Source organism: Muscardinus avellanarius, assembly GCF_963383645.1.
Source record: "Muscardinus avellanarius genome assembly, chromosome: 16".
NCBI classification, from domain to species: Eukaryota; Metazoa; Chordata; class Mammalia; order Rodentia; family Gliridae; genus Muscardinus; species Muscardinus avellanarius.
Window position 1 is genome coordinate 14787499 of NC_137802.1, and position 26844 is coordinate 14814342.

At 45.6% G+C, this 26844-nt stretch overlaps 1 protein-coding gene across 4 annotated transcripts in view; it reads left to right on the plus strand.

Moving 5' to 3' along the window:
- The window catches only part of MYH10 (myosin heavy chain 10), a gene marked incomplete at both ends in the record, with an annotated part of 167806 nt that overhangs the window by 65332 nt on the left and 75630 nt on the right, over nucleotides 1-26844 (plus strand). For all 4 annotated transcript variants that reach the window (XM_080714203.1, XM_080714206.1, XM_080714204.1 and 1 more), the window contains 3 exons: nucleotides 5447-5539; nucleotides 22357-22420; nucleotides 26041-26139. In XM_080714203.1, coding sequence (XP_080570329.1) covers nucleotides 5447-5539; nucleotides 22357-22420; nucleotides 26041-26139 — 256 coding nt within the window. The remainder of the gene's footprint in view (nucleotides 1-5446; nucleotides 5540-22356; nucleotides 22421-26040; nucleotides 26140-26844) is intronic.

Here is a 26844-nt window from a genome sequence, read left to right on the forward strand (position 1 = left end):
AGCCCTATTTTTTATTCTTTATTTTGAAACAGGGTCTCACTGAGTTGCAAAGGGCCTCACTAAGTAGCTGAGGCTGTCCGCGAACCGCGATCCTCCTGTCTCAGCTTCCCAGATGCTGGGATTACAAGCGTGAACCACCACAGCCAGCCTGAAGACCTTATTCTATTTAATAGACAAATAGATTTTGTGTGTGTGTGCTGGGCAGTTAGTGGAGGAATGTTATTCTTCCTGTTATCAGATGCCTGCCTCTTCAATGCCACAGAGCTTAACATTGAACATGAACCCGAGCAGGACCTCCTTTCTTTTTTCCTGGGAGGACGGGGAGGGCAGAACCACGCCAGATTCCTTGGATAGAGTGGGGCATCTGGCCTTGGACGTAATCCTTTCCCTAGCATTGGAACCGTTTTGGTTTCTCTGTCTTCCGGACCCACAATGGCAGAAAGCTAATATAAAACAAGAAACGGTAGCCAGGCGTGGTGGCGCACGCTTGTAATCCCAGCGCTTGGGAGGCTGAGACAGGAGGATCGCACGGGTTCGAAGCCAGCCCCAGCTACTGAGTGAGGCTCTCAGCAACTCAGTGAGACCCTGTTTCCAAATAAAGTATAAAAATAGGTCTGGGAGTATAGCCCAGAGGTAGAGAAAGCCTCTGCGTTCCACCCCCAGTACCACCAAAAAAAAAAAAAAAAAAAAAAAAAAAAAAAAAAACCAACAAATAATTATGGGAATAATTATGGGAATAATTGGTGGATATAAAGAAACAATCATATATACTTCAAAGAACGTACTTAAAATTCTCAGGACATCGGCAAGCGAGGCATGGTGGCGCACACCTGTAATCCCAGTTCTTGGGAGGCTGAGTCAGGAGCATCATAGGCTTGAGGCCAGCCTTGGTAACTTAGAGAGGCCCTCAGGAACTCAGTGAGAACCTGTCTCAAAAGAAAAAGAGCTGGGGGTGTAGTTCAGAGGCAGAGCCCCCTCCCCCCTCCCCGGGGTCCCATCCCCAGCCCTAGCACCAAAAGAAAAGCAATAAACACCAGATGGCAAAGCTGTGCTGAACCTGCAGAGGCCCAGGCTGCTCCTTTAACTGCGGTCCAGGCCAGGGGCACAAATTGGAAGCGTTAATGAAATGATCCTCGGGGACCTTTAAAGGTTTCTTTGCCAGTTGTACGCGCCACGTGACCTTTTGAGCCCGTCCTTGGTGCTAACGGACAGTGCTAAATGGCGTCCAGACGCGGGCTCTGCCCATCCTCCGCAGGCGCAGAAGCCGTCCTTGCCAACACGGTGTTTGGATGTCACCTCGACCCCCAGGGAGCCCTGTTCCATGTGCGCGGCATGCCTCCCCTAGATTTCACCGTGGGCCCTGGCAATCCTTGGTCAGCAAGCGCTCCCAAAGAAGGCGGCCGCTGCTGTGCATGGTCCCGCATGCCTTCGCTGCGCACAGAACCCCGAGGCTGCCTTCCCCAGCTCCAGTGCCATAGCCTGGTCAAGTAGTCGCCAACGTGATGTGCTTAGAAAACCTTATCATAAGAATACTGGTTCTCGACTAACTTTTCTTCTCCAGGCCAGATGAGGAGTACGCGGTACCCAGCGGCAGGGCAGGGAGGGTCACCGAGTGTCCTATCAGGACACCTTCTCCCGCTGGGTGCCCCCCTCTGTGACTCGCTCAAACCATTTTGACCTTGACAAGCCTTAAAGTAATAGTCACAATATGAAAAGTCAGTAGAGTTCTCCTTGGTATTCAAAGGGGATGGATTCCAGGATCCTCCTCCCTACCTTCCTCAGATACCCGAATCCTCGGATGCTCAAGCCCCTTCTAGAAAATGATACAGTGTTTGTGTATAGCCTCTGGACATCCTCTCTGTGCTTTAAGTCACCTCTAGATTACTTGTACCTAATACAAGGTAAATGCGATGTAAATAGTTGTTTTACATTATATTACTTGGGGGATAATGACAAGAATACTTGGCTGAGCCGGTGGACGCAGAGCCCCCAGAGCCAGCTGCACCGTGCAAGGTCACTGTTCCCACTGGTCTGTGACTTTACATTGAACTTCATGGGCCAGACTTGCTCAGGTAACTTAGCCATTTGTATCCATCTCCAACATTTTATCGCTAAGCAATAATAGGAATTATAAAAAGCAAAGGGGAAGAAATTTCTGGGCTCCTGATTTTGGTAGTCTTTGATTTACTTGTTTATTTGCCCATGTGCTTTGAAATGGTTTTATTGAGATATAACTCACATGTCTTACATTTAACCCATCTGAGTGTACAGTTTGCCATCTTTAGTATATTCTGAGTTACACAATTCCCTTACCATCACAAGCAACCTTAGAATGTTTTCATACCCATAAGAAACTGCGCACCTGAGCTCGCCTCCTATTTTCCCCAACCCTCAGCAACACATATACTTTCTCTCTGTGGATTTGCCTATTCTGCGTCCATCACACGAGTGGATCACGTAATAGGTGCCCTTTTCTGGCTGTGCTTTCACTTAGCTTTGTATTTTCAAGGTCCATTCACATTGTATAGCACACAAAAGCACTATCCTCCTTTATATCACCTCATAATATTCCATTTTATTAAATACGTCACATTCGATTTATCTTTTCCTCTGTGGATGGCCACTTGGGCTGCTGGGTAGAGAAAGAATCAATAAAAAAGTTTGACCCAAAGAATCCAGGTAGCCATGTCTAAGGAATATTAAAGTTGGATATGCTTTACTTCCAACTTAGGGGAACGCTGTAAAGATAGATTGCCAACTTCTTTTCATTATGATTTGCAGGATGACATGCAATTTTAAGGAATCAGTATCCTAAAACCTCAGTCTACAGTAGAGGTCACCGCCCACTTATCAGAATATCCGGGCTTTTCTGGCAGTTTCTATATTCTGCTCCCACAACTTGAATTAGACAATAAAAACGGGATAGTCCTTCTAGAGGCTCAAACAACTGATGTTCAACTTGGAGACCACGGCTTTGTGAGGTTTTAATAATAGGCACACTGCCAGAAGTGACCGCTGGCCGCAAGCAGGAAGATATTTTGGGTGCTGTGTTTTTCAAGGCAGGGTCTTGCTAAGTTGCCCAGGCTGGCCTTGAACTTATGACCCTCCTGCCTCAGTCTCTGGGATTCTAGACATGCACTACCATACCTGGGAGGTTGTGGTTTGTTGTTGTTGTTGTTTTTTTTTTTTTTTTTTTTTTTAATGCTGTGCTGGGGAATTGAACCCAGGGCCTAATGCACAGTAGACAAGCCCCAGACATTTTTTGTTGTTGTTTGCATTACTGGAGATGAAACCACCCAGGGGCATTCTGCCTTTGAGCTAATCCCCCCCAGCCCTATTTTTTTATTCTATTTATTTATTTATTTGGGTGGTACTGGGGTTCCTGGCAACCCTTCGACCTCCGGGCTATGCTCCCAGGCCTATTTTTATATTTTTATTTTGAAACAGGGTCTCACTAAGTTGCAAAGGGCTACACTAAGTAGCTGAGGCTGTCCGCGAACCACGATCCTCCTGTCTCAGCCTCCCAAATGCTGGGATTACAAGTGTGTGCCACCATACCCAGCTTCAGACATTCTCTTTTTTTTTTTTTTTTTTTTTTTTTTGAGGTGGCGGTACTGGGATGGAACCCAGGGGCCTTCTACCTCTGGGGTACACTCCCAGGTCTGGGGGGCGGGGCAGACAGAGTACCAGCAGCCCGCCTCCATCCGGTGAGTACCCCAGGAACCCCGCCCTGGCCTTTCCACTGCCCGACAGCCCAGACCAGGGCTGGGGGCTGACCCTCTGAGACCTACTTGATCTCCCTGGTGTGAGCGTGGCCTAGACTTGTTCCTGTGTAGAGATTCAGCAGTGGCACACTGTGTCACAAGACACACGGCCACTCGGTTAAAAATCTGCCACGAGGCCCTTTAGAGACCATATATTTTGCTTACAGAATCACATTTGCTAGTGGTTTCTGTTTATTTTCTTTAGGTCTAGAATACTGTGGGCACTCGAAAATATAGAGGAGTGAGATTTGTGTTTGGGGGAAAGAAAAAACAGATTTATTGAGGTCATAAAAGATAATTCTGAAAATACATTCCAGAAACACCACATCACCCTGCAGTGTTCCCCTCGGCCCTCAGTAGCAGCGTTTCCTCCCGGAGCTGCAGCGGTGGCTCGGGATGGCAGCGCTTGCTGATCACACGCCCTTTGCTTTGTAAAATCTGTTTTATATGGCTTAGTTGATATATGAATAAAAATACTGACTAAGCCGGGCGTGGTGGCGCACGCTTGTAATCCCTGCGCGCTTGGGAGGCTGAGACAGGAGGATCGCGCAGGTTCGAAGCCAACTGCATGTGCTGGCTTAGGAGACCCTGTTTCCAAATAAAATTGTAAAAAAAAAGGTCTGGGTAGAAAGCCTCTGGTTTCCACCCCCACCACCAAAATAAAGATACTGACTAAAGCATACACTATACTAGGTGCACTCTTCTTAACCTTTTAGCTGATTTTTTTTTGGGGGGTACTGGGGTTCCTGGAAGCCCTTCTACCTCCGGGCTACACTCCCAGACCCATTTTATACTTTTTTATTTTTGGAAACAGGGTCTTGCTGGTTTCCAACCTGCAGGATCCTCCTGTCTCCGCCTCCCACCTCAGGGATTACAAGCTGCGCCACTACGCCCATCAATTCTTAACCTTTTAAAGCCAAGAAGTAAATGTCTTTCCATCTTTGCCTTCCTGAAAATTGGGAGCAAGAACATTGCCCCGTGAACACGTTGAGATTCCACATGAAAGCCCTTGGGAAAACGGAAAGTTTTCTTCCAATACAGTGGTAATCACTGGCCACCTTAAATGTTGTGAACAAGGCAGAATTAAAAAAAAAAAAAAAAAAGCAAGTGTAGCCGGGCGTGGTGGCACACGCTTGTGATCCCAGCATCCGGGAGGCTGAGACAGGAGGATCGCGGTTCGCGGGCAGCCTCAGCTACTTAGCGAGGCCCTCCGCAACTCAGTGAGACCCGGTTTCAAAATAAAGAATAAAAAATAGGGCAGGGGGTGTGGCTCGGAGGTCGAATTCCCTGGGTTCCATCCTCAGACCCGCAAAAAAAAAAAAAAAAAAGGAAGCGTCAAGTTTAAGTGTTAGGGGTATGTTCTTGTTCGCAGGGTGTTAAATTTTATCTCGTGGGCCCCCGTTGGCTTGCTGTGTTTTCACAATTCTCTGGTCAGTGTGACAGTTTCTTCTCCTGCGATCACTTTCTGGATGCTAATTTTTGCCTTTGGCAGAGCCCGTCGTCCTAACCAGGAACGAGGAGCCAGGATGGCAGACGGCGCGAAACTAAGAAGAGGGGCCTTTCTCATGGGGTTTTTCTTTTTTTCTATCTTTTCCCCAAAGACAGAAGTAAAGACATGAGATTAACACGCCTATGTTTTTATTTATGTGTGTGTACGTGTGTGTACGTGTGATGTCTTTTAGGGGGAACTTGAACGACAGCTTTTGCAAGCAAACCCGATTCTGGAGTCATTTGGAAACGCCAAGACTGTGAAAAACGATAACTCATCTCGTTTTGTAAGTGTGAAAACACCAGAAATTTTTGATTCCTCAGATTGTAGTTCAATATCTAATGTGTTTACCCAAACGAACTGACTTTCTTCCTGTATTTTAGGAAGAGTCAAATAGAGGTAGTAACATCACTTACATGATACATATTAGATGTAGTAGTTAACACCGAAAAAAGGAAATCCGAGTAATGCGGAAGTAATTTTAATCATTTTATGTAGCGGTCTGTAGCCCCGTGTTTCATTACGTAGACAATTATATAAGCTCTCTGAACTTACTTCTTCTGCGGTAACACCTGTTATGGGGTTGGTGGGGGGATGAAATGATGGACGTGTTGTGGGCTAACAGAGCAATAGGCACAGTGAGTGTTCAGCAGACAAAGCTGGTATTAGATGTAGTAATTGTCCCTTTCATATCTTGCTCTTTGCACGGGATGTCGACTTCAGAAGAATTTGTCACGTTTAATACTTAACATGGATATTTTTTCTTAGCTCTTCGACTGTTTTATTTATTTATTTTTGGTGGTACTGGAGGTGGAACCCAGAGGCTTTCTACCTCCGGGCTCTACTCCCAGACCTATTTTATACTTTATTTGGAAACAGGGTCTCACTAAGTTGCTGAGAGCCTCACTAAATAGCTGAGGCTGGCTCGGAACCTGTGCGATCCTCCTGTCTCAGCCTCCCAAGCGCGGGGATTACAAGTGTGCGCCACCACGCCCGGCTCTCTTCAACTGTTTTAATTCCTTGACAGTTTTTCTGTCCCCCTCCTGCTTGCAACTATAAGTTTGTTTTTTTTTTTTTTCATTTTTCTTTTTTGCAGTACTGGGGATGGAACCAGGGCATTTTATCTTTGGACTACATTCCCAGCCCTATTCTTGTTCTTTATTTTGAAACAGGGTCTCACTAAGTTGAGGAGGACCTCACTAAGCTGTTGGTGCTGTCCTCAAACCTGCGATCCTCCTGTCTCCTCCTAAGTGCTGGGATTACAAGCGTGCGCCCAGCTGACTAACTTTTTGCCTTAGGATATTATCTCATTACCCACAGGAATTCAGTGTTAACTTATTTCTACTGAAGTTGTTTAAATTGATTCGACCATTTTTTTTTCTTCCTGTTAAGTATTGATAAAAGGTCTAGAAGGCCAGGATTAAAAAGACTGGAACTTCAGTGATTCCTTGGTGGAAATTTGGGGGGATCTAGCATCAGATCCCCCCAAACAGTGACATACTGTTTAAAACCAGGCATGTACAATCACGGATTGCGTGTTAATTTTCTGATGGTGTGCTTCTGTGGCTCATGGAAGGAACCTAGGCCATTGCAGGGGACCTGGTAATCACAAAAGTAGCCAGAAAACTTTCTGTTTTAGTTTCTAGAGCTGCCGTAATGAAGGACCCCTGGCTGTGTGGGTCAGACGATAGGTGTATTTCCCCGTGATTCTAGAGACTAGAAGGCTGCGGTCAAGGTGGCGGCCGCAGGGTTGGTTCCTTCTGAGGCCCCTTTCTACCTCATAGTTGATGGTCACCTTCCTGTGTCTTCAGGGGGTCCTTCCTTTGTGTGTCTGTGTCCCGATCTCTTCCTAAAAGGACTCCAGTTTATTGGTAGGGCCCTTCCTAATGACCTTATTTTAACTCAATTATCTGTGTGTGTGTGTGTGTGTGTGTGTGTGTGTGTGTGTGTGTGTGTTTGGTACTGGGTACTGAACCCAGGGGTACTGTAGCACTGAGCCACACCCCCTGCCCTATTTTATTTTTTTTTAACTTTGAAACAAGGTCTCACTAAGGTGCTGAGGCTGGTCTTGAACCTGCAATCCTCCTGTGCAAGCCTCCCAGGTACTAGGATTATAAGGTTGTACCACCACGGCTGACTGTGTGTGTGTGTGTGTGTGCGCGCGCGTGCTGGGGATTGAGCTCAGAGGCATTCTACCTCTGAGCTACCCTTCCAGCCTGTTTTACTTTTTTATTTTGAAACAGGGTCTCACTAGGTTGATGAGAGTCTCAATACTTACTGAGTCTGTCCTTGAACCTATGATCCTCCTGTCTCAGCCTCCCAAGTACTAGAATTGCAAGCATGTGCCACCGCACCTGGCCCAGCTTCTTAATGACCTCTTTAAAGACTTTCTCCCCAAATGCAGTCACACGCTGAGATACTGTGGGTCCGTCATATCATGTGATTCCTGGGGGACACTGCTCAGCCCATCATACCAAGGTAGCGAAGGATAAGAGGATTTCCCAGGTTAGAGAAGAGAGAGGGATCCAGCCGGGCATGGTGGCGCACGCTTGCAATCCCCGCGCTTGGGAGGCTGAGACAGGAGGATCGCACAGGTTCGAAGCCAGCCTCAGCTACTTAGTGAAGCTCTCAGCAACTTAGGGAGACCCTGTTTCCAAATAAAATATTAAAAAAAAAAAAAGGTCTGGGAGTATAGCCCAGAGGTTGAAAGCCTCTGGGTTCCACCCCCAGTACCACCAGAAGAGAGAGGGATCTGTTTGCTTGGAATAGCCTTTGTTTCTAGTAAGATAATATTTGAAGATTGATTTAGCCCCAGTGCATTTATTTAGTAATTCTTTTAGCCTTGGATGTACCAAGTGGGGTAAAGAGCAGCCTGTGCCAGCAAGAGGCACGCCTGTGACTTTGGGTTTATAAAAGATTGAGGAAATGACTGCTCTGACAGCTTCTCCCCCCCCCCCCCCCCGGACCATCCCTGTTGAGTCCGAGCCACAACTGAATCTTAAATTCTTCTCGCCAAGAAGCCCTGTGTTTAGTGGCTGTATCACGGGACAGGAGACACAGTGAGCTCCTCGCTCTGGTATGTGGGTCTTTGAGAAGATTTTCAAGGGCTTCTTTATGGAAAATCCTTTATTTTAACCACATAAATCAAGTTACCCATCTATTCTGATTTTTCACCCCCAAACCACACTCTAAATTCAGGGGGAAAAGTTTTGTGCCCAGCTGTCTCATTGTTGCCCGAAAAAGACAAATTGCTACAAAGTCGCATCTGTGTCCCTTGCTAAATAGTGATTTTGTTACTAAATGGTAAGGATTTATCTACTTTTGTATGGGGGGGGGGCAGATACAGAGTATAGTTTTGTATTAGTTATCTATTGCTGCGTAACAAATGACTCTCAAACCTCTAGTGGCTTAAAACACGCATTTCCGTTTTCTCGTGTCAGAAGTGCAGCAGCAGTTAGCTGGGTTCTGGCTTGGGGTCTGTCATTTCTTCCTCATGATGTTATTGGCTAGAGCTGCGGCCATGTGATCCTGACTGAGGCGAAGGATCCTCTTCCGTTCCTCATGAAGCTTCGGCAAGAGGCCCCAGTTCTCCAGGACTGTTGGCTGCAGGCGTGGCTCTCCGCGGGGCTGCCTGAGTGTCCTCAGGATGCGGCAGCTGGCTTCCCAGAGCCAGCGAGTCAAGAGGGCAAGATAGAAGCCACACCGCTATTTTCTTTCTTCTTTCTTGGGATTGACCCCCACCCCCCACCCCCTGGGGCATTCCACCTCTGAACTACACCTACAACACTTTTTATATATATATATATATATTTATTTATTTTGTGGGTGGTACCAGGAATTGAAACGAGGGGCATTTTCTCTCTAAGCTACACCCCAGCCCTTTTTTACTTTTCATTTTGAAACAGTTTCATTAGGTTGCTGAGGCTGGCCTTACTATGAACCTGCTATCTTACACTCCCGTCTCAAGCTCCCAAGTACTGGAATTACACGTATGCGCCACCACTCCAGACTCGCCCCTCCGTTGTTTTCTGTGGGTTACACGGACCAGCTCTTGACCCTGCATGGGAGGGGACTGCAAGGGTGTGATTGCCACAGGTGGGGATGACCCAGGCCACCGCCAATCCCCGGGGCTCTCGAGGTGTGACAGGGGAGGGGCCTTTATCTGTAATTGGTGTTGACTCTAGAAGGGTCTTAACTGGAGGCTCTGGGGTGGGGACTGGACATATCTTAAGACATTTTGCTGTTGAGCTGTGGGGCTGTTGTCTGGGGCGGAGGCCAGGGCTGCTTCCCGTCCTGCAGGGCACAGGACGGTTCCCATGGCAGAGTTACCAGCCTAAGTGTCAGTTAGGTTGTGGAACCTCTTCTATCTAGATTGTTCCTTCAGATTATAGCCCAAGCTGAGGTAAGGCCCTCCGCCGTGTACTCGCAAAGAAATAGGATTTTTCGTCGTGCTTGTAATTTGTGCGTCCTGTTCCAAAGGTTTGTGTAAGTAACCCTGGTGAGAACCTGTTTTATATTCTGCTGGCAGGAAGACTTTGAGGCTGTTTTCTATCAGCCATTTGATGTAAATTCTCAACTAGCCTCATTTCGGCCTTGCCGCCACCCTTCTAACACGCCTGCATTACTGTATAACAACCTTCAAATGTGCTGCAGATAAAGCAAGTATTAAAAGCCATCTTCCGCCGGGCGTGGTGGCGCACGCTTGTCATCCCCACACTTGGGAGGCGGAGACAGGAGGATCGCGCAGGTTCGAAGCCAGCCGCGCTGGCGTAAGAGACCCTGTTTCAAAAAATATATAAAATAGGTCTGGGAGTGTAGCCCGGAGGTAGAAGGGCTTCCAGGAACCCCAGTACCACCAAAAATAAAAAAATAAAAAAAAATAAAAGCCATCTTCGGTTTTTGTTTTCTTTTTTTTTTTTTTCAAGAAAAAGATTTTCGATTAAGGCGGTGTTCTCAGGTGTACCTATTAATTCCACCGAAAAACAAAGGCACTGCTTTCAAATAGTTGACTTTAGACTTGTTATTTTATTTATTTATTTATTTATTTATTTATTTATTTATTGGTGGTACTGGGGGCGGAACCCAGGGGCTTTTCTACCTCCGGGCTATACTCCCAGACCTATTTTTTAATATTTTATTTGGAAACAGGGTCTCACTAAGTTGCCGAGAGCCTCACTAAGTAGTTGAGGCTGGCTTCAAACCTGCGCGATCTTCCTGTCTCAGCCTCCCAAGCACGGGGATTATAAGTGTGCGCCACCACGCCCGGCTATTATTATTATTATTATTGTACTAAGGATTGAACACAGGGGCATTCTGCCTCTGAACTATGCGCCAGCCTTTATTTGTAAGAATGTCTAAGTTGCCGAGGCTGGCCTTGAATCTGTGGATCAACCTCTTGTCTCAGCCTCCCAAGTAATGGGATTACAGGCATGCGCCACCACACTAGGCTTGGGCTTTTTTATTCTTAGAAAGTTGACTTTTCTTGATATGTATAGTATGTTTAAAGAAATCATTTAGTAGCTTTCTGTTATCATAAGGCATTAACTCCACGATATGCTTTAAAACAAGTAGTTGATTTTAGTAATTGCATAAAATGATTAAGTAATTAGCTGTACCGCCTGGAGATTTTTCAGTTAAAATATCCTTTTAGGATTTCTCTCGGAGTGTTGTTAACATGCATTCTCAAGGGGTTTGACAGTACCCACTGTTGACTCATTTTTTAAATTAAATGGTGTGTAATTTTGATTTGTTGTCCAATTCAGTGAATTGCTAAGCATCTCTTCTTTGCCAGAGAACTAGGCTGCTTAACTGAGAGAGATTTCCATGTGGACGTCTAGCTGATTTCTCAAATTTGACGTATGCTAAATGGGAAATTTTTTTTTCAAAATTTGTTTCTTTATGTCACCTGTCAATAAGTGACATATCATATCACCCAGTTGCTTGAGCTTAAAGCAAAGTGAGAATGGTAGAAAAAACGTAGGAAGACAAAATCCTCGGAATCATCCTTGAGCCAGCCTTTGCCTCGTGGCCCACGTCCAGTCTGGCCGCGAGTCCAGTTGGTTCTAGAACGTGATTCTTCATCAGTCCGCATTTCCCTCTCCCTCAGAACTGCCTGGTCTAAAACTCTTATCTGCAGCTGGGCATGGTGGTGCATACCTGTGGTCCAGGTGCTTGGGAGGCTAAGGCAGGAGGATCGAGGATTCGAGACCAGCCTCAGGAACTTAGTGAAACCCTCAACAACCTAGTGAGACCCTGTACAGAATTAAAAAAAAAGGGGGGGGCTGGGGAGCTGGGTGTGGCGGTGCACGCTTGTAATCCCAGCATTCGGGAGGCAGAGACAGGACGATCGCGGTTCGAGGACAGCCTCAGCTACTTAGTGAGGCCCTCTGCAACTCAGTGAGACCCTGTTTCAAAAAATAAAGAGACTGAGCTGGGCATGGTGGCGCACGCTTGTAATCCCTGCATTCGGGAGGCTGAGACCGGAGGATTGCAGTTTACAGACAGCCTCAGCTACTTAGTGAGACCCTGTTTCAAAATAAAGAATAAGAAATAGGGCTGGGGGGTGTAGCTCAGAGGTCAAATGACTCTTGGTTCCATCCCCAGACACACTAAATAAATAAATAAATAGAATAAAATAAAAACAAAAATAAAAAGACTAAAAAATAGGGCTGAGGGCGTGTAGTTCAGAGGTAGAATGCCCCTGGGTTCTATCCCCAGTACTGCCCAAGGTGGGGGGGGGGGCTGAGAATGTAGCTCAGAGGTAAAATACACCTGGGTTCATTCTCCAGCACCACTAAATTGAATGAATGAATGAAATCCCTATCGCGGTGTATGTCTGAATAACACTTATTACAGTCAGCAGCTTCCTTGGCGCGGTCCTGGTCCCTCATATGTCTACCTCGTTCTCCCCGGCGTCCCTCGTCCTAGCACTGCGCCTCAGACATGCAGTGGCGTGCCACAGGTGCGGGGTGTTCCTGGGGTTCATTCAGTTAAGATGTGGTTGCCTGGTGAGCACCAGGGGTTCTTCTGGGCCTGGAGACTGTATCAGGGGACAAATTGAAGCTCCTGGTTTTATAGGGATGGCCTTCATTCTGGTTTTAACCATTTTATTTTATTCAATTTTCTGTGGTACTGGGGATTGAACCCAGAGGCATTCTACCTTCGAGCTATACCCCCGTAGCCTGATTTTATTTCTTATTTGGAAACAGGGTCTTGCTGGGTTGATGAGAGTCTCACTACTTGCTGAGGCTGTCCTCAAATCTGCGATCCTCCTTTCGCAGCCTTCCAAGTACTGGAATTATAGGTGTGCGCCACCATGCCTGGCTTAAATATTTGTTTTTTTGGTTTTTTCTTCTTTTCTTTTTTGCAGTACTGGGGATGGAACCCAGGGGTATTCTACCTCTGAGCTACATCCCCAGCCCTATTTTTTTTATTTTTTATTTTGAAACAGGGTCTCACTGAGTTGCAAAGGGCCTCACTAAGTAGCTGAGGCTGCCCGTGAACCAGGACCTTCCTGTCTGAGCCTCCCAAACGCTGGGATTACAAGTGTGCGCCACCATGCCGAACTCTCTCTTTTTTTTTTTTGATGGTACTGGGGATGGAACCCTTCTACCTCCAGGCTACACTCCCAGACGTATTTTATATTTTTATTTGGAAACAGGGTCTCTTAAGCCAGCCTTGCTGGCTTCGAACCTGTGTGATCCTCCTGTCTCCACCTCCCAAGTGCGGGAATTACAAGTGTGTGCTACCATGCCGGGCATTTTTTTCTTTTTTTAATTGTGGTACTAGGGATTGAACCCAGTGCCTCTCACGTGCTGGGCAAGCGCTGGGCCCCGACATTAACTTTAACAGGTCTTTGGTGACAGTGCCACCCCCACCCCCCGGAGCTGGGCCCTCTGAGCGTGTGCCTGCCGCACTTCTGGGGTCAGGCCTGGACTCATACTGAAAAGTAATGCCATGTTCAGAGTGAGTCGCGTACAGTGAGGTTCCAAAGACGCTTGAAACCATAAACTTCACCGGCTCTAGAAGCCTTGGGGTTCCATTTCTTTGATCTGCTACAGACAACTCATTTCCTGAAGCGTATCTTTCCCCTCAAAGATGCTGACAATGTGGTTTGCGTTATGGGGGATTCTTCGGGAGAACGGTACCCGTATGAAAATAATCGTTCGCAGTTCGTCCCGCCCTCTGTTTATGAGAAGTGTGATGCCTTCCAGATGGAGGAGATTCACGTCAGATGTCTCTCATAATGAAAGTCTGAGAACAGGGACTTCAGTTTCCAAACGCTTGTTTGGATCAGCAGATAATCCCCCTTCAGAAAGTTCTAATAGGAATCCCTCCCTCCCTCCCTCCCTCCCTTCCTTCCTACCTACCTACCTACCTACCAACCTATCTATTTGTTTATTTATTTTTCTTGAACCCATGTCTGTTGGTTTGACAATTTCCAGCTTTAGTATGTGCCTTTTTTTTTTTTTTTTTAGTGGTACTGGGGGTGGAACCCCGAGGCTTTCTACCTCCGGGCTATACTCCCAGACCTATTTTCTATTTTTTATTTGGAAACAGGGTCTCACTGCGTTGCTGAGAGCCTCACTAAGTAGCTGAGGCTGGCTTCGAACCCTTGTGATCCTCCTGTCTCAGCCTCCCAAGCGCGGGGATTACAAGCGTGCGCCACCACGCCCGGCTAGTATGTGCCTTTTGATAGGTGATCCGGGCTCCAGGACCTAGAGCGAGGTCAAGGCAGGAGGCATCTTCTCCCGATTTGACTCCCAGATTATAATGAAGGCAAGCTACAGCTTTGCACCTTTTACATTATTTATTAGTAAGTGTGCACTGAAAACTGTTGAGTACTGCAGATACTGCCCTGCTCCGAGTACTCTGCCCGGAGCATCCCTTAGACATCTGCTGAGGCGCGTGCAGCAGAATCAGAGACAGAATGTCATGGGGACAGCCAGCCAGCACCCTGCAGAACAGGAGAGAGCCGGCCCACGGAGCTCCCGCACAGCCTCCTGGACCGGCCGGGTCTCAGTGCCGGGGTCTTGCCAGAGTCAAGGGGGTCTGTATATTTCTATAATTTCTCTCTCTCACACACGCTTTATTTTTGTTGTTGTTGTTGTGCTGAAGATTGAACTCAGGACATTTTATCTCTGAGCCACATGTCAAGCCCGATTTTATTTTATTTATTTTTGTTTGTTTGTTTGTTTTGCAGTACTGAAGATTGAACCCAGGGGCATATTACCTCTGAGCTACATCTCCAGCCCGATTTTATTTTATTTATTTATTTTTTTGGTGTTACTAGGGGTGGAATCCAGAGGCTTTCTACCTCCGGGCTATACTCCCAGTCCTATTTTCTATTTTATTTGGAAACAGGGTCTCACTAAATTGCTGAGAGCCTCACTAAGTAGCTGAGGCTGGCTTCGAACCTGCGCGATCCTCCTGTCTCAGCCTCCCAAGCGCGGGGATTACAAGCGTGCGCCGCCACGCCCGGCTCTCATTCTTTATTTTGAAACCGGGTCTCACTGAGTTGCGGAGGGCCTCACTAAGTAGCTGAGGCGGTCTGAGAACCCGGATCCCTGTCTCAGCCTCCCGAATGCGGGGATTACAAGTGTGCGCCACCACGCCCGGCTGATCTGCATCTCTTGATACCACTCATGTTAACTCGGGCAATTTCTGATAGCCATTATATTAAGTAACAAGGCCAGTCAGTGCACGAGAAAACTCATTTCCCTAATAACAAAGCTTCTGGTGTGGTTTGGAGATTACGATAGCTGAAACATTTAAGTAGCCATCTGGCCTTTGGATTAAATGCTGGGACAGGGCTTCTGTTAAGGGCAAATGACTGTCTCCAGAATGGAGATTAAACTGCATTACCACTCACACATAATACCCTGCCTGTGGGAAGTGATCTAAAGTAAATTATAGAGCATGTATCAGTTTAGACAGCAAATTAGGACAGGGAAAACTATTTTCAAAACCCGAAAGCAACCTGCATGGCCTCTATTACATTACATTACAATAAAGCATCCATCCTGATAGTTGCTACCGGTACACTGTAACCACCCCCGGAAATTGATAGCAATTCAGAATGAAGGAAATGTCTGAAACTAATTAAGAGAATTTTACTTTCTCTGTAGTACCAGAATGTCAAATACCCAAGTTGTTCTTTGCACCATTTATTTATTTATTTGTGGGTCTGGGACTGGAACTCAGGGGCATTCGACTTCCGAGCTACACCCCCTGCCCTATTTTTTTTTTTTTTTTCGGGTCTGGGGATGGAACCCAGGGGCATTTGACCTCCGAGCTACACCCCCTGCCCTACTTTTTATTCTTTATTTTGAAACCGGGTCTCACTGAGTTGCAGAGGGCCTCAGTAAGTAGCTGAGGCTGTCCATGAACGGCGATCCTCCAGGTCTCAGCCTCCCGAATGCTGGGATTACAAGCGTGCGCCACCACGCCCGGCTCCCCCTGCCCTATTTTTTATTCTTTATTTTGAAACAGGGTCTCAGTGAGTTGCAAGGGGCCTCACTAAGTAGCTGAGGCTGTCCGCGAACCGCGATCCTCCTGTCTCAGCCTCCCGAATGCTGGGATTACAAGGGTGCGCCACCACGCCCGGCTGAATTCTAAAGCTTTGGCTCATGGTGAAGAGGGATTGCTTACCCCAGGTCTGTTTTCAGGGACGTCAGTTTCCTTGGGGAGTCTGCTCCTGCAGCCCCGACCCTTTACCGCGGTCGCCCTAATTTCATGGCTCTTCGCCTGCTTTTTATGTCGGCCAGAGATCTCTCTGGGCGCTTTCTGTCACGGCTAGAGCAGCGATGGGCCCTGTTGTGCAAAGGAAGTCTGTCTAGCGAGCTGATGAGGAAATCAGAGTCCTGCACACTGGAGGCTTTCCAAGTAGGTGACCGCATGTCTACATTATTTTGGAACATTGCTTCATAGGTCGCCTATTCTGAGGCCAAACCCTTTATTATTTTTTTTTTTTTCCATTTCTCCTCTGGCTCTAAGGCCCTTTCCTATGTAATAATCTCCCAGACAATAAGGAGAAAATAAATTTACCAAATATAAAATGGGTAGTATTTCAAAGTTGTTAGAATTCGAAGTTACTGAGGAATAACTTTGTCTTATCGCCCAAGTAAAGAATTTTGTTTGTTAAAAATTTGAACTTTTGCCGGGCGTGGTGGCGCACACTTGTAATCCCCACGCTTGGGAGGCGGAGACAGGAGGATAGCGCAGGTTCGAAGCCAGCCGCGCGCGCTGGCTTAGGAGACCCTGTTTCCAAAATGAAAATGTAAAAATAGGTCTGGGAGTGTAGCCCCGAGGTAGAAGGGCTTCCAGGAACCCCAGTACCACCAAAAAAAAAAGAAAAAAGAAAGAAAAAAAAAAAGAAAAAAAAATTTGAACTTTCAAGCCAGGCATGGTGGTGCATGCTTGTAATCCCAGTACTTGGGAGGCTGAGGCAGGAGGATCACGTGATTAAAGCCAACCTCAGCTACTTAGTGAGGCTCTCAGCAACTTAGTGAAACTCTGTTTCCAAATAAAATGTAAAATAGGTCTGGGGGTATAGCCTGGAGAAGAATGCGCCTGGGTTCCATCCCCAGTGCCACACATTAAAAAAAAAAAAGAAAAAAAAACCTGCCGGGCGTGGTGGCGCACGCTTGTAATCCCTGCGCTTGGGAGGCGAGACAGGAGGATCGCGCAGGTTCGTAGCCAGCTGCACTGGCATATGAGACCCTGTTTCAAAAATATAAAATAGGTCTGGGAGTGTAGCCCGGAGGTAGAAGGGCTTCCAGGAACCCCAGTACCACCAAAAAAAAAAAAAAAAAAGAGGGAGTTCGCAAAGGAGATAAACACCAGCTGAGGTGTCAGAAAAGCTGCTTTAGCCGGGCGTGGCAGTGCACGCTTGTCATCCCCGCACTTGGGAGGCGGAGACAGGGGGATCGCGCAGGTTCGAAGCCAGCCACGCTGGTTTAAGAGACCCTGTTTCTAAATAAAAATGTATAAATTAGGTCTGGGAGTGTAGCCCGGAGGTAGAAGGGCTTTCAGGAATCCCCATACCACCAAAAAAAAAAAAAAAAAAAAAAAAACTTCCAGCTGGGCATGGTGGTACATGCCTGTAATCCCAGTACTTGGCAGGCTGAGACAGGAGGATCACAGCCAGCCTTAGCGATTTAGCAAGGCCCTATTTCAAAATAAAAAATAAAATAGGGCTGGGGGTATAACTCAGAGGTAGAACACCCCTGGTTTCAATACCCAGTAACACACACACACACACACACACACACACACACACACACACACACAAAATAAATAAATAAAATAAATAATAAAAAAGACTTTTTAACTTCCAGTTTATCTAAGGAGGCAAAGAAAAAGGCATAGGATATAGTGTTAAGGAGTTGGAAACTTAAGCGGCATATTCTGAGGCTGACTCAGTACAAAAGTTCAGCAGACATGTTGGTGAAAGCGGTAAGTTTGTATTACTGCTTATAATGAATTTTGTAAGTGAACTGTGTGATCAACTGAGAATTCGGTGGACCCATCTGACTTCGATTAACCTTTCTGCAGTGTTAAAATGAGAAGTGGGAGAGAGCGTTCTGTTAGTGTATGTTCCTTAGCTGTGGAGTAACAACATGGTCTTTCGACTACTGTCTCTTAAAATAGCAGTTCTTAATTAACTCAATGAGGTATGGTATGGGCGATACGGCTGTTCGAAATTTACAAAGAATTTTATCCCTCAAACATCAGAATCCAATTTTAGTTTGGGAGTTTCTTTTTTAAGCAGTTCCAACTCTTCATATAGACCATCAGTTTGTTAACTTTATTCTTTCTTAGACATCTTCCAAAGAACGAAATATATTTATTTTGTCTTGCAGAGACAAAAAAAATTTTATCTTCCAAAGACAAAATGTATTTTTTTCTTTTAACAGTTTTTTTATTGAACATAAATAGTATACATTTAAACTATATTTGGTGCCCTCTCCCCCTCGCCCCAGTTTTCCCTTCCCCCCTCCCACCAACGGTTGTCCAGGTTAACCATTTATTTACTTATTTTTTTATTTTTTTAGTGGTACTGGGGTTCCTGGAAGCCCTTCTACCTCCGGGCTACACACCCAGACCTATTTTTACATTTGTATTTGGAAACAGGGTCTCCTAAGCCAGCGCGCGCGGCTGGCTTCGAACCTGCGCCATCCTCCTGTCTCCGCCTCCCAAGCGCGGGGATGACAAGCGTACGCCACCACGCCCGGCAAACCATTTATTTTAAAAGTAGAATAAGCCAGGCATTGTGACACACACTTGTAGTCCCAGTACTTGGGAGGCTGAGACAGGAGGATTACAGGTTCGCAGCCAGCCTCAGCTACTTAGGCCCTCTGTAATTTAGTGAGACCCTGTTTTAAAATAAAGAATAAAAAGTAGGGCTGGAGCCGGGCGCGGTGGCACATGCTTGTAATCCCAGCATTCGGGAGGCTGAGACCGGAGGATCGCAGTTCGTGGACAGCCTCAGCTACTTAGTGAGGCCCTCTGCAACTCAGTGAGACCCTGTTTCAAAATAAAGAATAAAAAATAGGGCTGGGGATATAGCTCGGAGGAAGAATGCCCGTGGGTTCCATCCCCAGTACCACACACACACACCAAAAAAAAGTTGAAATCAAACCAGGAATAGTGGCACATGCCTGTAATTCCAGTACTTGGGAGGCAGAGACAAGAGGTCACAGATTGGAGACCAACCTCAGCAACTTAGTGAGACCTTATTTAAAATAAATAAATAAATAAAAAGGTCTGGGAGTGCCGGGCGTGGTGGCGCACGCTTGTCATCCCCGCGCTTGGGAGGCGGAGACAGGAGGATCGCGCAGGTTCGAAGCCAGCCGCGCTGGCTTAAGAGACCCTGTTTCCAAAAATAAAATAGGTCTGGGAGTGTAGCTTGGAGGTAGTAGGGTTTCCAGGAACCCCGGTACCACATAAAATAAAATAAAATAAAATAAAATAAAATAAAATAAAATAAAATAAAAAGGTCTGGGAGTGCCGGGTGTGGTGGCGCACGCTTGTAATCTCTTATGCTTGGGAGGTGGAGACAGGAGGATCGCGCAGGTTCAAAACCAGCCTCGCTGGCTTAAGAGACCCTGTTTCCAAATTTAAAAAAAAAAAAAAAAAAAAAAAAAAAATATATATATATATATATATATATATATATATATATATATATAAAATAGGTCTGGGAGTGTAGCCCTGAGATAGAAGGGTTTTCAGGAACCCCAGTACCACAAAAAAAAAAAAAAAAAAAAAAAAGGCTGGGAATGTAGCTTCTAGGTAGAATGCTTCTGGCTTCTACCCCTCTGGGCTCCTGCAGTGCCCACACAGGTCCTCTAGGTGCGAGCGAGCTCAGCTGCGCGGTCTCCTTAAGTTTGGGGGTAACTCACCAGCATTTCTCGATGCCAGAACGACATTATTTGTATAAGGTGGTTATTTGCTTAAAAGTATTTTGGGGGGTACTAGGGATTGAACCCAGAGGCATTCTACCTTCAACACCTCCAGCCTTGTTTTATTTCTTATTTGGAAACAGGGTCTCACTAGGCTGATGAGAGGCTCAGTACTTGCTGATGCCGTCCTCGAACCTGCGATCCTCCTGTTTCTCCGGTCTCAGCCTCCCAAGTACTGGGATTAGAGATGTGCCCCCTGCCCAGCTAAAAGTAATTTATATGACGTCACAGGAGCCTGTTTCCAAAGGAGGGAACATTTTTTTCTCTCATAGGAAAATCCACACAAAATGTTAAACCCCTTCACCCCAACCATAAAACAAGCACAGTCTCTTTTATCATGTGGCCCTTTAATAACAAGCTTGCTATAGAAGAAAGTACTAAATACTCTACTGATAGTCCAAAGCCTTATGGCAGTTTGTATCCTGACCTCCACTCGAATGAAAGACAATACATCAAGTTTTGTTGCCGTACCGGGGATCCTATGGGTGCCCTACCTCCAGCCTTTATTCTTTTTATTTTTATTTTATTTTATTTTATTTTATTGAGATAAGGTCTCATAAGTTTCCCGGTCTGACCTCCAACTCGGGATCCTCCTGCCTCAGCCTCCCAAGTTGCAGTACATCATTAGATTTGGTGATAATAAGTTTCTAGGCTGGAGATATTGTAGGTGTTGCTAATGGACACCGATTTCACTTCTCAGGGAAGTCCCAGTTTGTGTGTGTGTATGTATATATATATATATATATAATAAAATTTCAAAACTGTCAACTTTTTATTGGGTCATCTTTTGAGTTGTAAGAGTCCTTCTGTGTTCTTTCAGGGAGTCTTGTGACAGCGTGATTATGTGTTTTGCAAATATTCTCTCCCAGACTCTGGCTTTTCTTTTCATTTTCTTCACGGTGTCTTTTGAAGAATAGAAATTTTAAATTCGAATGAAACTAGCTTATCAGTTGTTTTTTTTAAATGTTATGGTTCGTGCCCTTATATTCTAAGAAATCCTTGTCTAACTTAAGGTCATGAAGATTTTTCTCCTCTTTAAGAACTTTTATAGTTTTAGCCTATGAGCTTGGATGTACGATCTACTTCAAGTTACTATTTTTACATAGAAGTGTCTAGGTTCTTTTGTTTTATTTTTGCATATATTTCAAGCACTGCTTATTGAAAAGCCTGTCCTCTTCCTGTTAAATAACCTTGGAACCTTTGTTGAACCTTCTATGTGGGTCTGTTTCTGGACTCCGTTCTGTTCTATTAATCTGTATCTCTGTCCTTATACCACATTGTGCTGGTAAATAGAAATCAAGTCGTGGGAGTCTTCCAGCTCTGGTCCTCTTTCTCAACTTGCTGACTATTTTAAGCCTTCTCCATCCCCCCCCAAACTTTTAGAATAGGCCTGTCAATCTCCCAAGGCAGCCCTCTCAATCCTTGACTATTGAGGTAGTATGTTTCCTAGTGTGGGCCCTTTATTATAACAGTCCTAAAATAAAAATTTTTTTTTCTTTTTTTGGTACTGAGGATTGAACCCAGGGGGTTTCTACCTCTGAGCTACATCTCCAGCCCTATTTTATTTTTTTATTTGAAAACAAGGTCTCACTAAATTGTTGAGGGCCTCAGTAAATTGCCGAGGCTGGCTGCGAAGCTATAATCCTCCTGTCTCAGCCTCCCAAGTACTGGGATTATAGCATGCATCACCATACCCGGTTTAATAAATCATTTCTTATTGTGTTTATATTTCTTCATTTTGTAAAGCGTTAATTTACAAAATTAAGTTTTTGGTTAAGTTTATGAGTAAGATATAGCTTCGTTTCCCTTTTTGGTTTATCTTCGTCAGCTTGTGTACTCGGTATTGATAATTTTATAAAATAAAATGAATTATGAAATGAGCACTATCTTCTCTTCCCTTAGACAGCGATATAGAAAAGGGAGTCAGATATTTATTGGTTTATACAACTTTCATCAAAACAAGCCGGCACCTTTAAGGAAGTTACTTGTTACTTTTTATGATCGTGGTCTCTTCAAGTTTTCTTTTCTTGAATGGATTTGTTTTCCTAAGAAATCATTTATAAAGCCGGGCGTGGTGGCGCAGGCTTGTAATCCCAGCATTCGGGAGGCTGAGACCGGAGGATCGCGGTTCGCGGCCAGCCTCAGCTACTTAGTGAGACTCCTTGCAACTCAGTGAGACCCTGTTTCAAAATAAGGAATAAAAAATAAGGCAGGGGGTGAAGTTTAGAGGTCAAATGCCCCTGGGTTTCAGCCCCAGAACCGCAAAAAAAAAAAAAAAAAAAAAAAAAAAATCATTTATATTTGCATTTTCAAGTCTCTTGGTGTAAGGCTGGATAGAGTGTCCCTTTAAAGCTATTAACATCCCATCACATTATTTGTAAAAGATTTTTAAAGTTGTAAATGATAAATTTCATTACTTTTTCTCTGTTACAATGTCTAGTTTTAATATGTTATAGTCTGGGAAGGTAATGTATCGCTTTTTTAACACTTACTGTGACTTTATTTGAGGCCATGTGTAAGACTATTTTTTAAAGCCAGTTCTTGGATACTTGGCAGGGCCTATTGTCTTATTATTTTATTACAGTGCTCAGATCTTCTATGTCCTGGTTTATTTTCAGTTTTCTCTTTTTATTTTCAGGGCAAGTTTATTCGAATCAACTTTGACGTAACTGGCTATATCGTTGGGGCCAACATTGAAACCTGTATCCTTTTTACTAATTGTATGAACCAGAATAATGGTGGCGTCTCCCCCAGCCGCTCTGTTGACCCCACTCCCGATGTCTGGGTGGGAACAGAGACCCAGAGACCTTACAACGCACAGGTATATTTTCAGCTACAGAGTATCAAGTCCAAAGCAGCTCGAATATTTTTGCTGTGGTTGGTTTGTTTTTGTTTTTATGTTTTATTTTGTTTTGTTTTAGCAGGTCTGGGGATGGAACCCAGGGGCATTCTACCTCCGAGCTACACCCCCTGCCCTATGTTTTATTCTTTATTTTGAAACAGGGTCTCACTGAGTTGCGGAGGGCCTCGCTAAGTAGCTGAGGCTGGCCGCGAACTGCGATCCTCCGGTCTCAGCCTCCCGAATGCTGGGATTACAAGCCTGCGCCACCACGCCCGGCTAGCTGTGGTTGTTTTTAAAGCTCAGTAACTCGTGGGTCTAGAAGGTGGGTTGTCCCCCAGTGTTTGAGCGTTTCGGGGACATTCAGATGAACATTGTCTGCAATACTCTTCAGCTACTGTCGCACTGGTCGCCCATTTTTACATCTCCCTCTTTTTTTTTTTTTTTAATGGTACTGGAGATTGAACATCGGCGTGTTCTACCTCTGAGTTACCCCCTGGCTCCTCCCCCCTTTTTTTTGCAGTACTGGGGGTGGAACCCAGGGGCATTCTACCTCTGAGCTACACCCCCAGATCTTTTATTTATTTATTTATTTTTATTTTTATTTTTATTTTTTGCGGGTCTGGGGATGGAATCCAGGGGCATTCAGCCTCCGAGCTACACCCCCTGCCCTATTTTTTATTCTTTATTTTGAAACAGGCTCTCACTGAGTTGCAGAGGGCCCCACTAAGTAGCTGAGGTTGTCTGCGAACCGCGATCCTCCAGTCTCAGCCTCCCGATTGCTGGGATTACAAGCGTACGCCACCATGCCCGGCTATTCTTTATTTTGAAACAGGGTCTCCCTGAGTTGCAGAGGGCCTCACTAAGCTGAGGCTGTCCTCAAACCACGATCCTCCCAACTTAGCCACCAGCCCGGCTCCTTTTTTATTTTTTTTTATTTTGAAACAGGATCTTATTTATTTATTTATTTTGAAACAGGATTGTTTTTATTATTTTGAAACAGGGTCTTATCTTTTTTATTCTGAAACAGGATCTTATTAGGTTGCTGGGAGCCTTGCTAAGTTGCTGAGGCTGTCCTCCAACCTATTTCAGCCTCCCAAGTAACAGCATTACAGGCATGTGCCACCACCATACCAGGTTTCTCCTTCTGATATTTATAAGATAAGCATGTACTCAGTGAATTAAACCTTATAAAATGATGGAGTTCGAGTAATTTCCGTTATTACTATTAGAATAAAGCTAGAGGGGGAAAATGTCAAGTATGTAGAATACTCCTAACAAATGTCACACATGTAGGACGGCCTTAATAGGGTAGGGGTGCAGCTCATAGGTCGAATGTCCCGGGCTCCATCCCCAGACCTGCAAAAAAAAAAGAATAGGTATATGTAAAATAAATCTGAGTAGACAGATAATAAAACACAAAGGATTCTGAATACTAGTTTGCTGATTAGAAGGAATACAGGTAGCTAGGCTTGGTGACTCATGCCTGTAATCCCAGTACTTGGAAGGCTGAGATAGGAGGCTCACAGGTTTAAGGCCAGCCTCAGCAACTTAGTGAGGCCCTGTTTCAAAATAAAAAATAAAATAAGATTAATAAGATTGGGAGTGTAGCTCAGAGGTCTACTGGGCTCACTCCCCAGTATCACCCCCCAAAAAAAGGGAAGGAAGGAAGGATAGATGGATAATGTGACAGTTTTCTAATACTTTTTAGTATAACTTCAAGTGATAGAAATACAAGCCGGGTGTGGTGGCGCACGCTTGTCATCACAGCACTCGGGAGGCTGAGACAGGAGGATCGCGGTTCGCGGACAGCCTCAGCTACTTAGTGAGGCCCTCTGCAACTCAGTGAGACCCTGTTTCAAAATAAAGAATAAAGCAAAATAGGGCTGGGGGTGTGGCTTGGAGGTCGGATGCCCCTGGGTTCCATCCCTATATGGAAAAAAAAAAAAAATACATTCTTTGTATCCCTTGGGCAAGGGGTACATCAGAATGTTTCTGTTCATTAGAAATGGTATTTTATCTCTAAATACTTAAAAAGACAGAAAAGGGGGAAAAAGTAGAAAACAACAAGGAAAAAAACACTTGAAAACGACAGGAAATGAGTATACGTTGAACTTTCTTTGCACTAGTCCGTCATAGGGTCCTTTATAAGAATACATTTTTCACCAAATGTGGAGGGTGTGTTTGAGGTGGGCTGGCATAACACCCAGGTGATTTATCGCACACAGAGCCAGTGCATTTGGTGGCCCCGGGGGGAGGTTTGCTCAGAGGGAGGCGGTCATCCCGCAAGCGGCGGGGCTGCAGACCCATAGACGCTCCCGGAGCACCCCCGTGCTGTACACGGGGCGTCCAGGCTGAGCCGAGTACAGGCGGGCGTGTGCTGGAGTTTTTACTGCTTGTCCTGGGGAGGCCAGCTGGGGGCCGGTGACAGGCCTCGGGCAGCAATCTCTGGTTCCTCAGGTTAGCCACGAGAAGGCCAGTGGTCAGTGGTGACAGCCAGCCTCTTAACCAGAGCCGCATCCCAGGGCAGCGGGGAAAGGTGCTGGTGGGGCGGTAGGCGCAGGGGCAGGCACCTGGCACATACGGGGCTTTTAGTAAAGAGCACTCTGGTGGTGTCCAGCACGTGCAATCTGGAGTCACACCAAGTTTTGATTACGTTGTAGTTTGGATATAAATTATCCCCCAGAGAAGCTCATGTGTTAAGACGGTGCAAGTCAGGGTTGGAGGTGGGACGTGGCTGGAGGAGGGGGTCTCGGGGGCTGTGGCCTTGCGGACTGTGTCTGTGCCTGCCCCCTCGACCCCCGTCTCGCTCCCTCTCTCTTTCTCTCTCCCTCCCTCCACCTCTCCTTCCTGGCTGCCATGAGGTTATAACTTTTTCTCCCCCATGCCACGCTGCCCATCCATCTCCGCCTTGGAGCCGGCTGACCATGGACTGACTCCTAGAACCGTGAGACCCAAATAACCCTTTCCTCCTCCGAGTGGTACTCATCAGGCAACGTGGCCACCGCGATGGAAATTCTGACTCAAATGGATTCCCACCTCTGCCACTCATTAGCTGTGCTGTTTTGACTGTTCACTTTGTGCCCGTTTTCCTCTTTTGTGAAACTGTGATGTTAATTCTGGTATTATAGGGCTTCCTTCGCCTTAATAGTATCTTGCTTTTTTCTTTCAATAGCTTCTTATAGTTCCTCAGATAGTGCTGTGTTTTTTAAATACAATGCAAAGTGTAGTAGGTGAGGGGTGTAGGTTGAGGTAAGGGCAATACCATATTTTAAGTTCCTTCCCAACCCAGTGATTCTAGAAGATTAGGGGGAAACATAAAATGCAAGAGAAAACTTCACACAAAGTACAGTCCATCCGTACGGTCCATTACAGCGCTGCTGATAGGTGTCTGAGAGAGAAAACATTGTACAGATTAAATTTGTGCAGACACTGACCGAGGACCTCCTTTTGATGACTAAATCCTTAACCATCTCTGCTCAGACCTTCTGGAAAAGTCTCGTGCCATTCGTCAGGCAAAAGATGAGCGCACCTTTCATATCTTTTACCAGCTGTTATCCGGAGCAGGGGAACACCTGAAGTGTAAGTGACAAGGCTCTTTCCCGCTGTGCTCAGTTCAGTGTCTTTTTAATGTTGACAAGTGTGTTTATGTGCCCGCCTGTGCGTGTGCGTGTGCGTGTGTGTGTGTGTGTGTGTGTGCGCACGCATGCGTGTTACTGGGGACTGAGTCCATGGGTGGTCTACCTCTGAGCAAAACCTTCCGCCCAATTTTATTTTGAAACAGGGTCTCATTAAAATTGCTGAGGTCCTCGCTAAATTGCTGAGGCTGGCCTCAAACCTACAATCCTCCTGGGTCAGCCTCCCAAATACTGGGATTACAGGGCGTGGCATTCACTGCCTTTGCAACTGCCTTTCCTGCTGTCCGGCACAGGACCTCCACTGAGCACTCCTGTCCCCTGATTCTTTTATTTTTGATTTTTGAGTGGTATTGAGGATCGAACCCCTGGGTTCAATTTGAGTGGTATTGCGGATTGAACCCCTGAACGGTTCAGAACCGTTCTGAAATAGGGTCTCAAGCTAGAATGGCCCTGGGTTCAATCTCTAATACAACTACCCAAAGGACCATAATAATAATAATAATAATAATAATAATAATAATAATTAATTTAAACAAATTGGTGTGGAGAAAGCACTTCAGGACCTTTAAAGGGCTTGGGACTTGATTGGCCTGTACCCTAATCTACATCCATATCTCATATACTGAGTAGTTTTCCTATAGACCCCGTA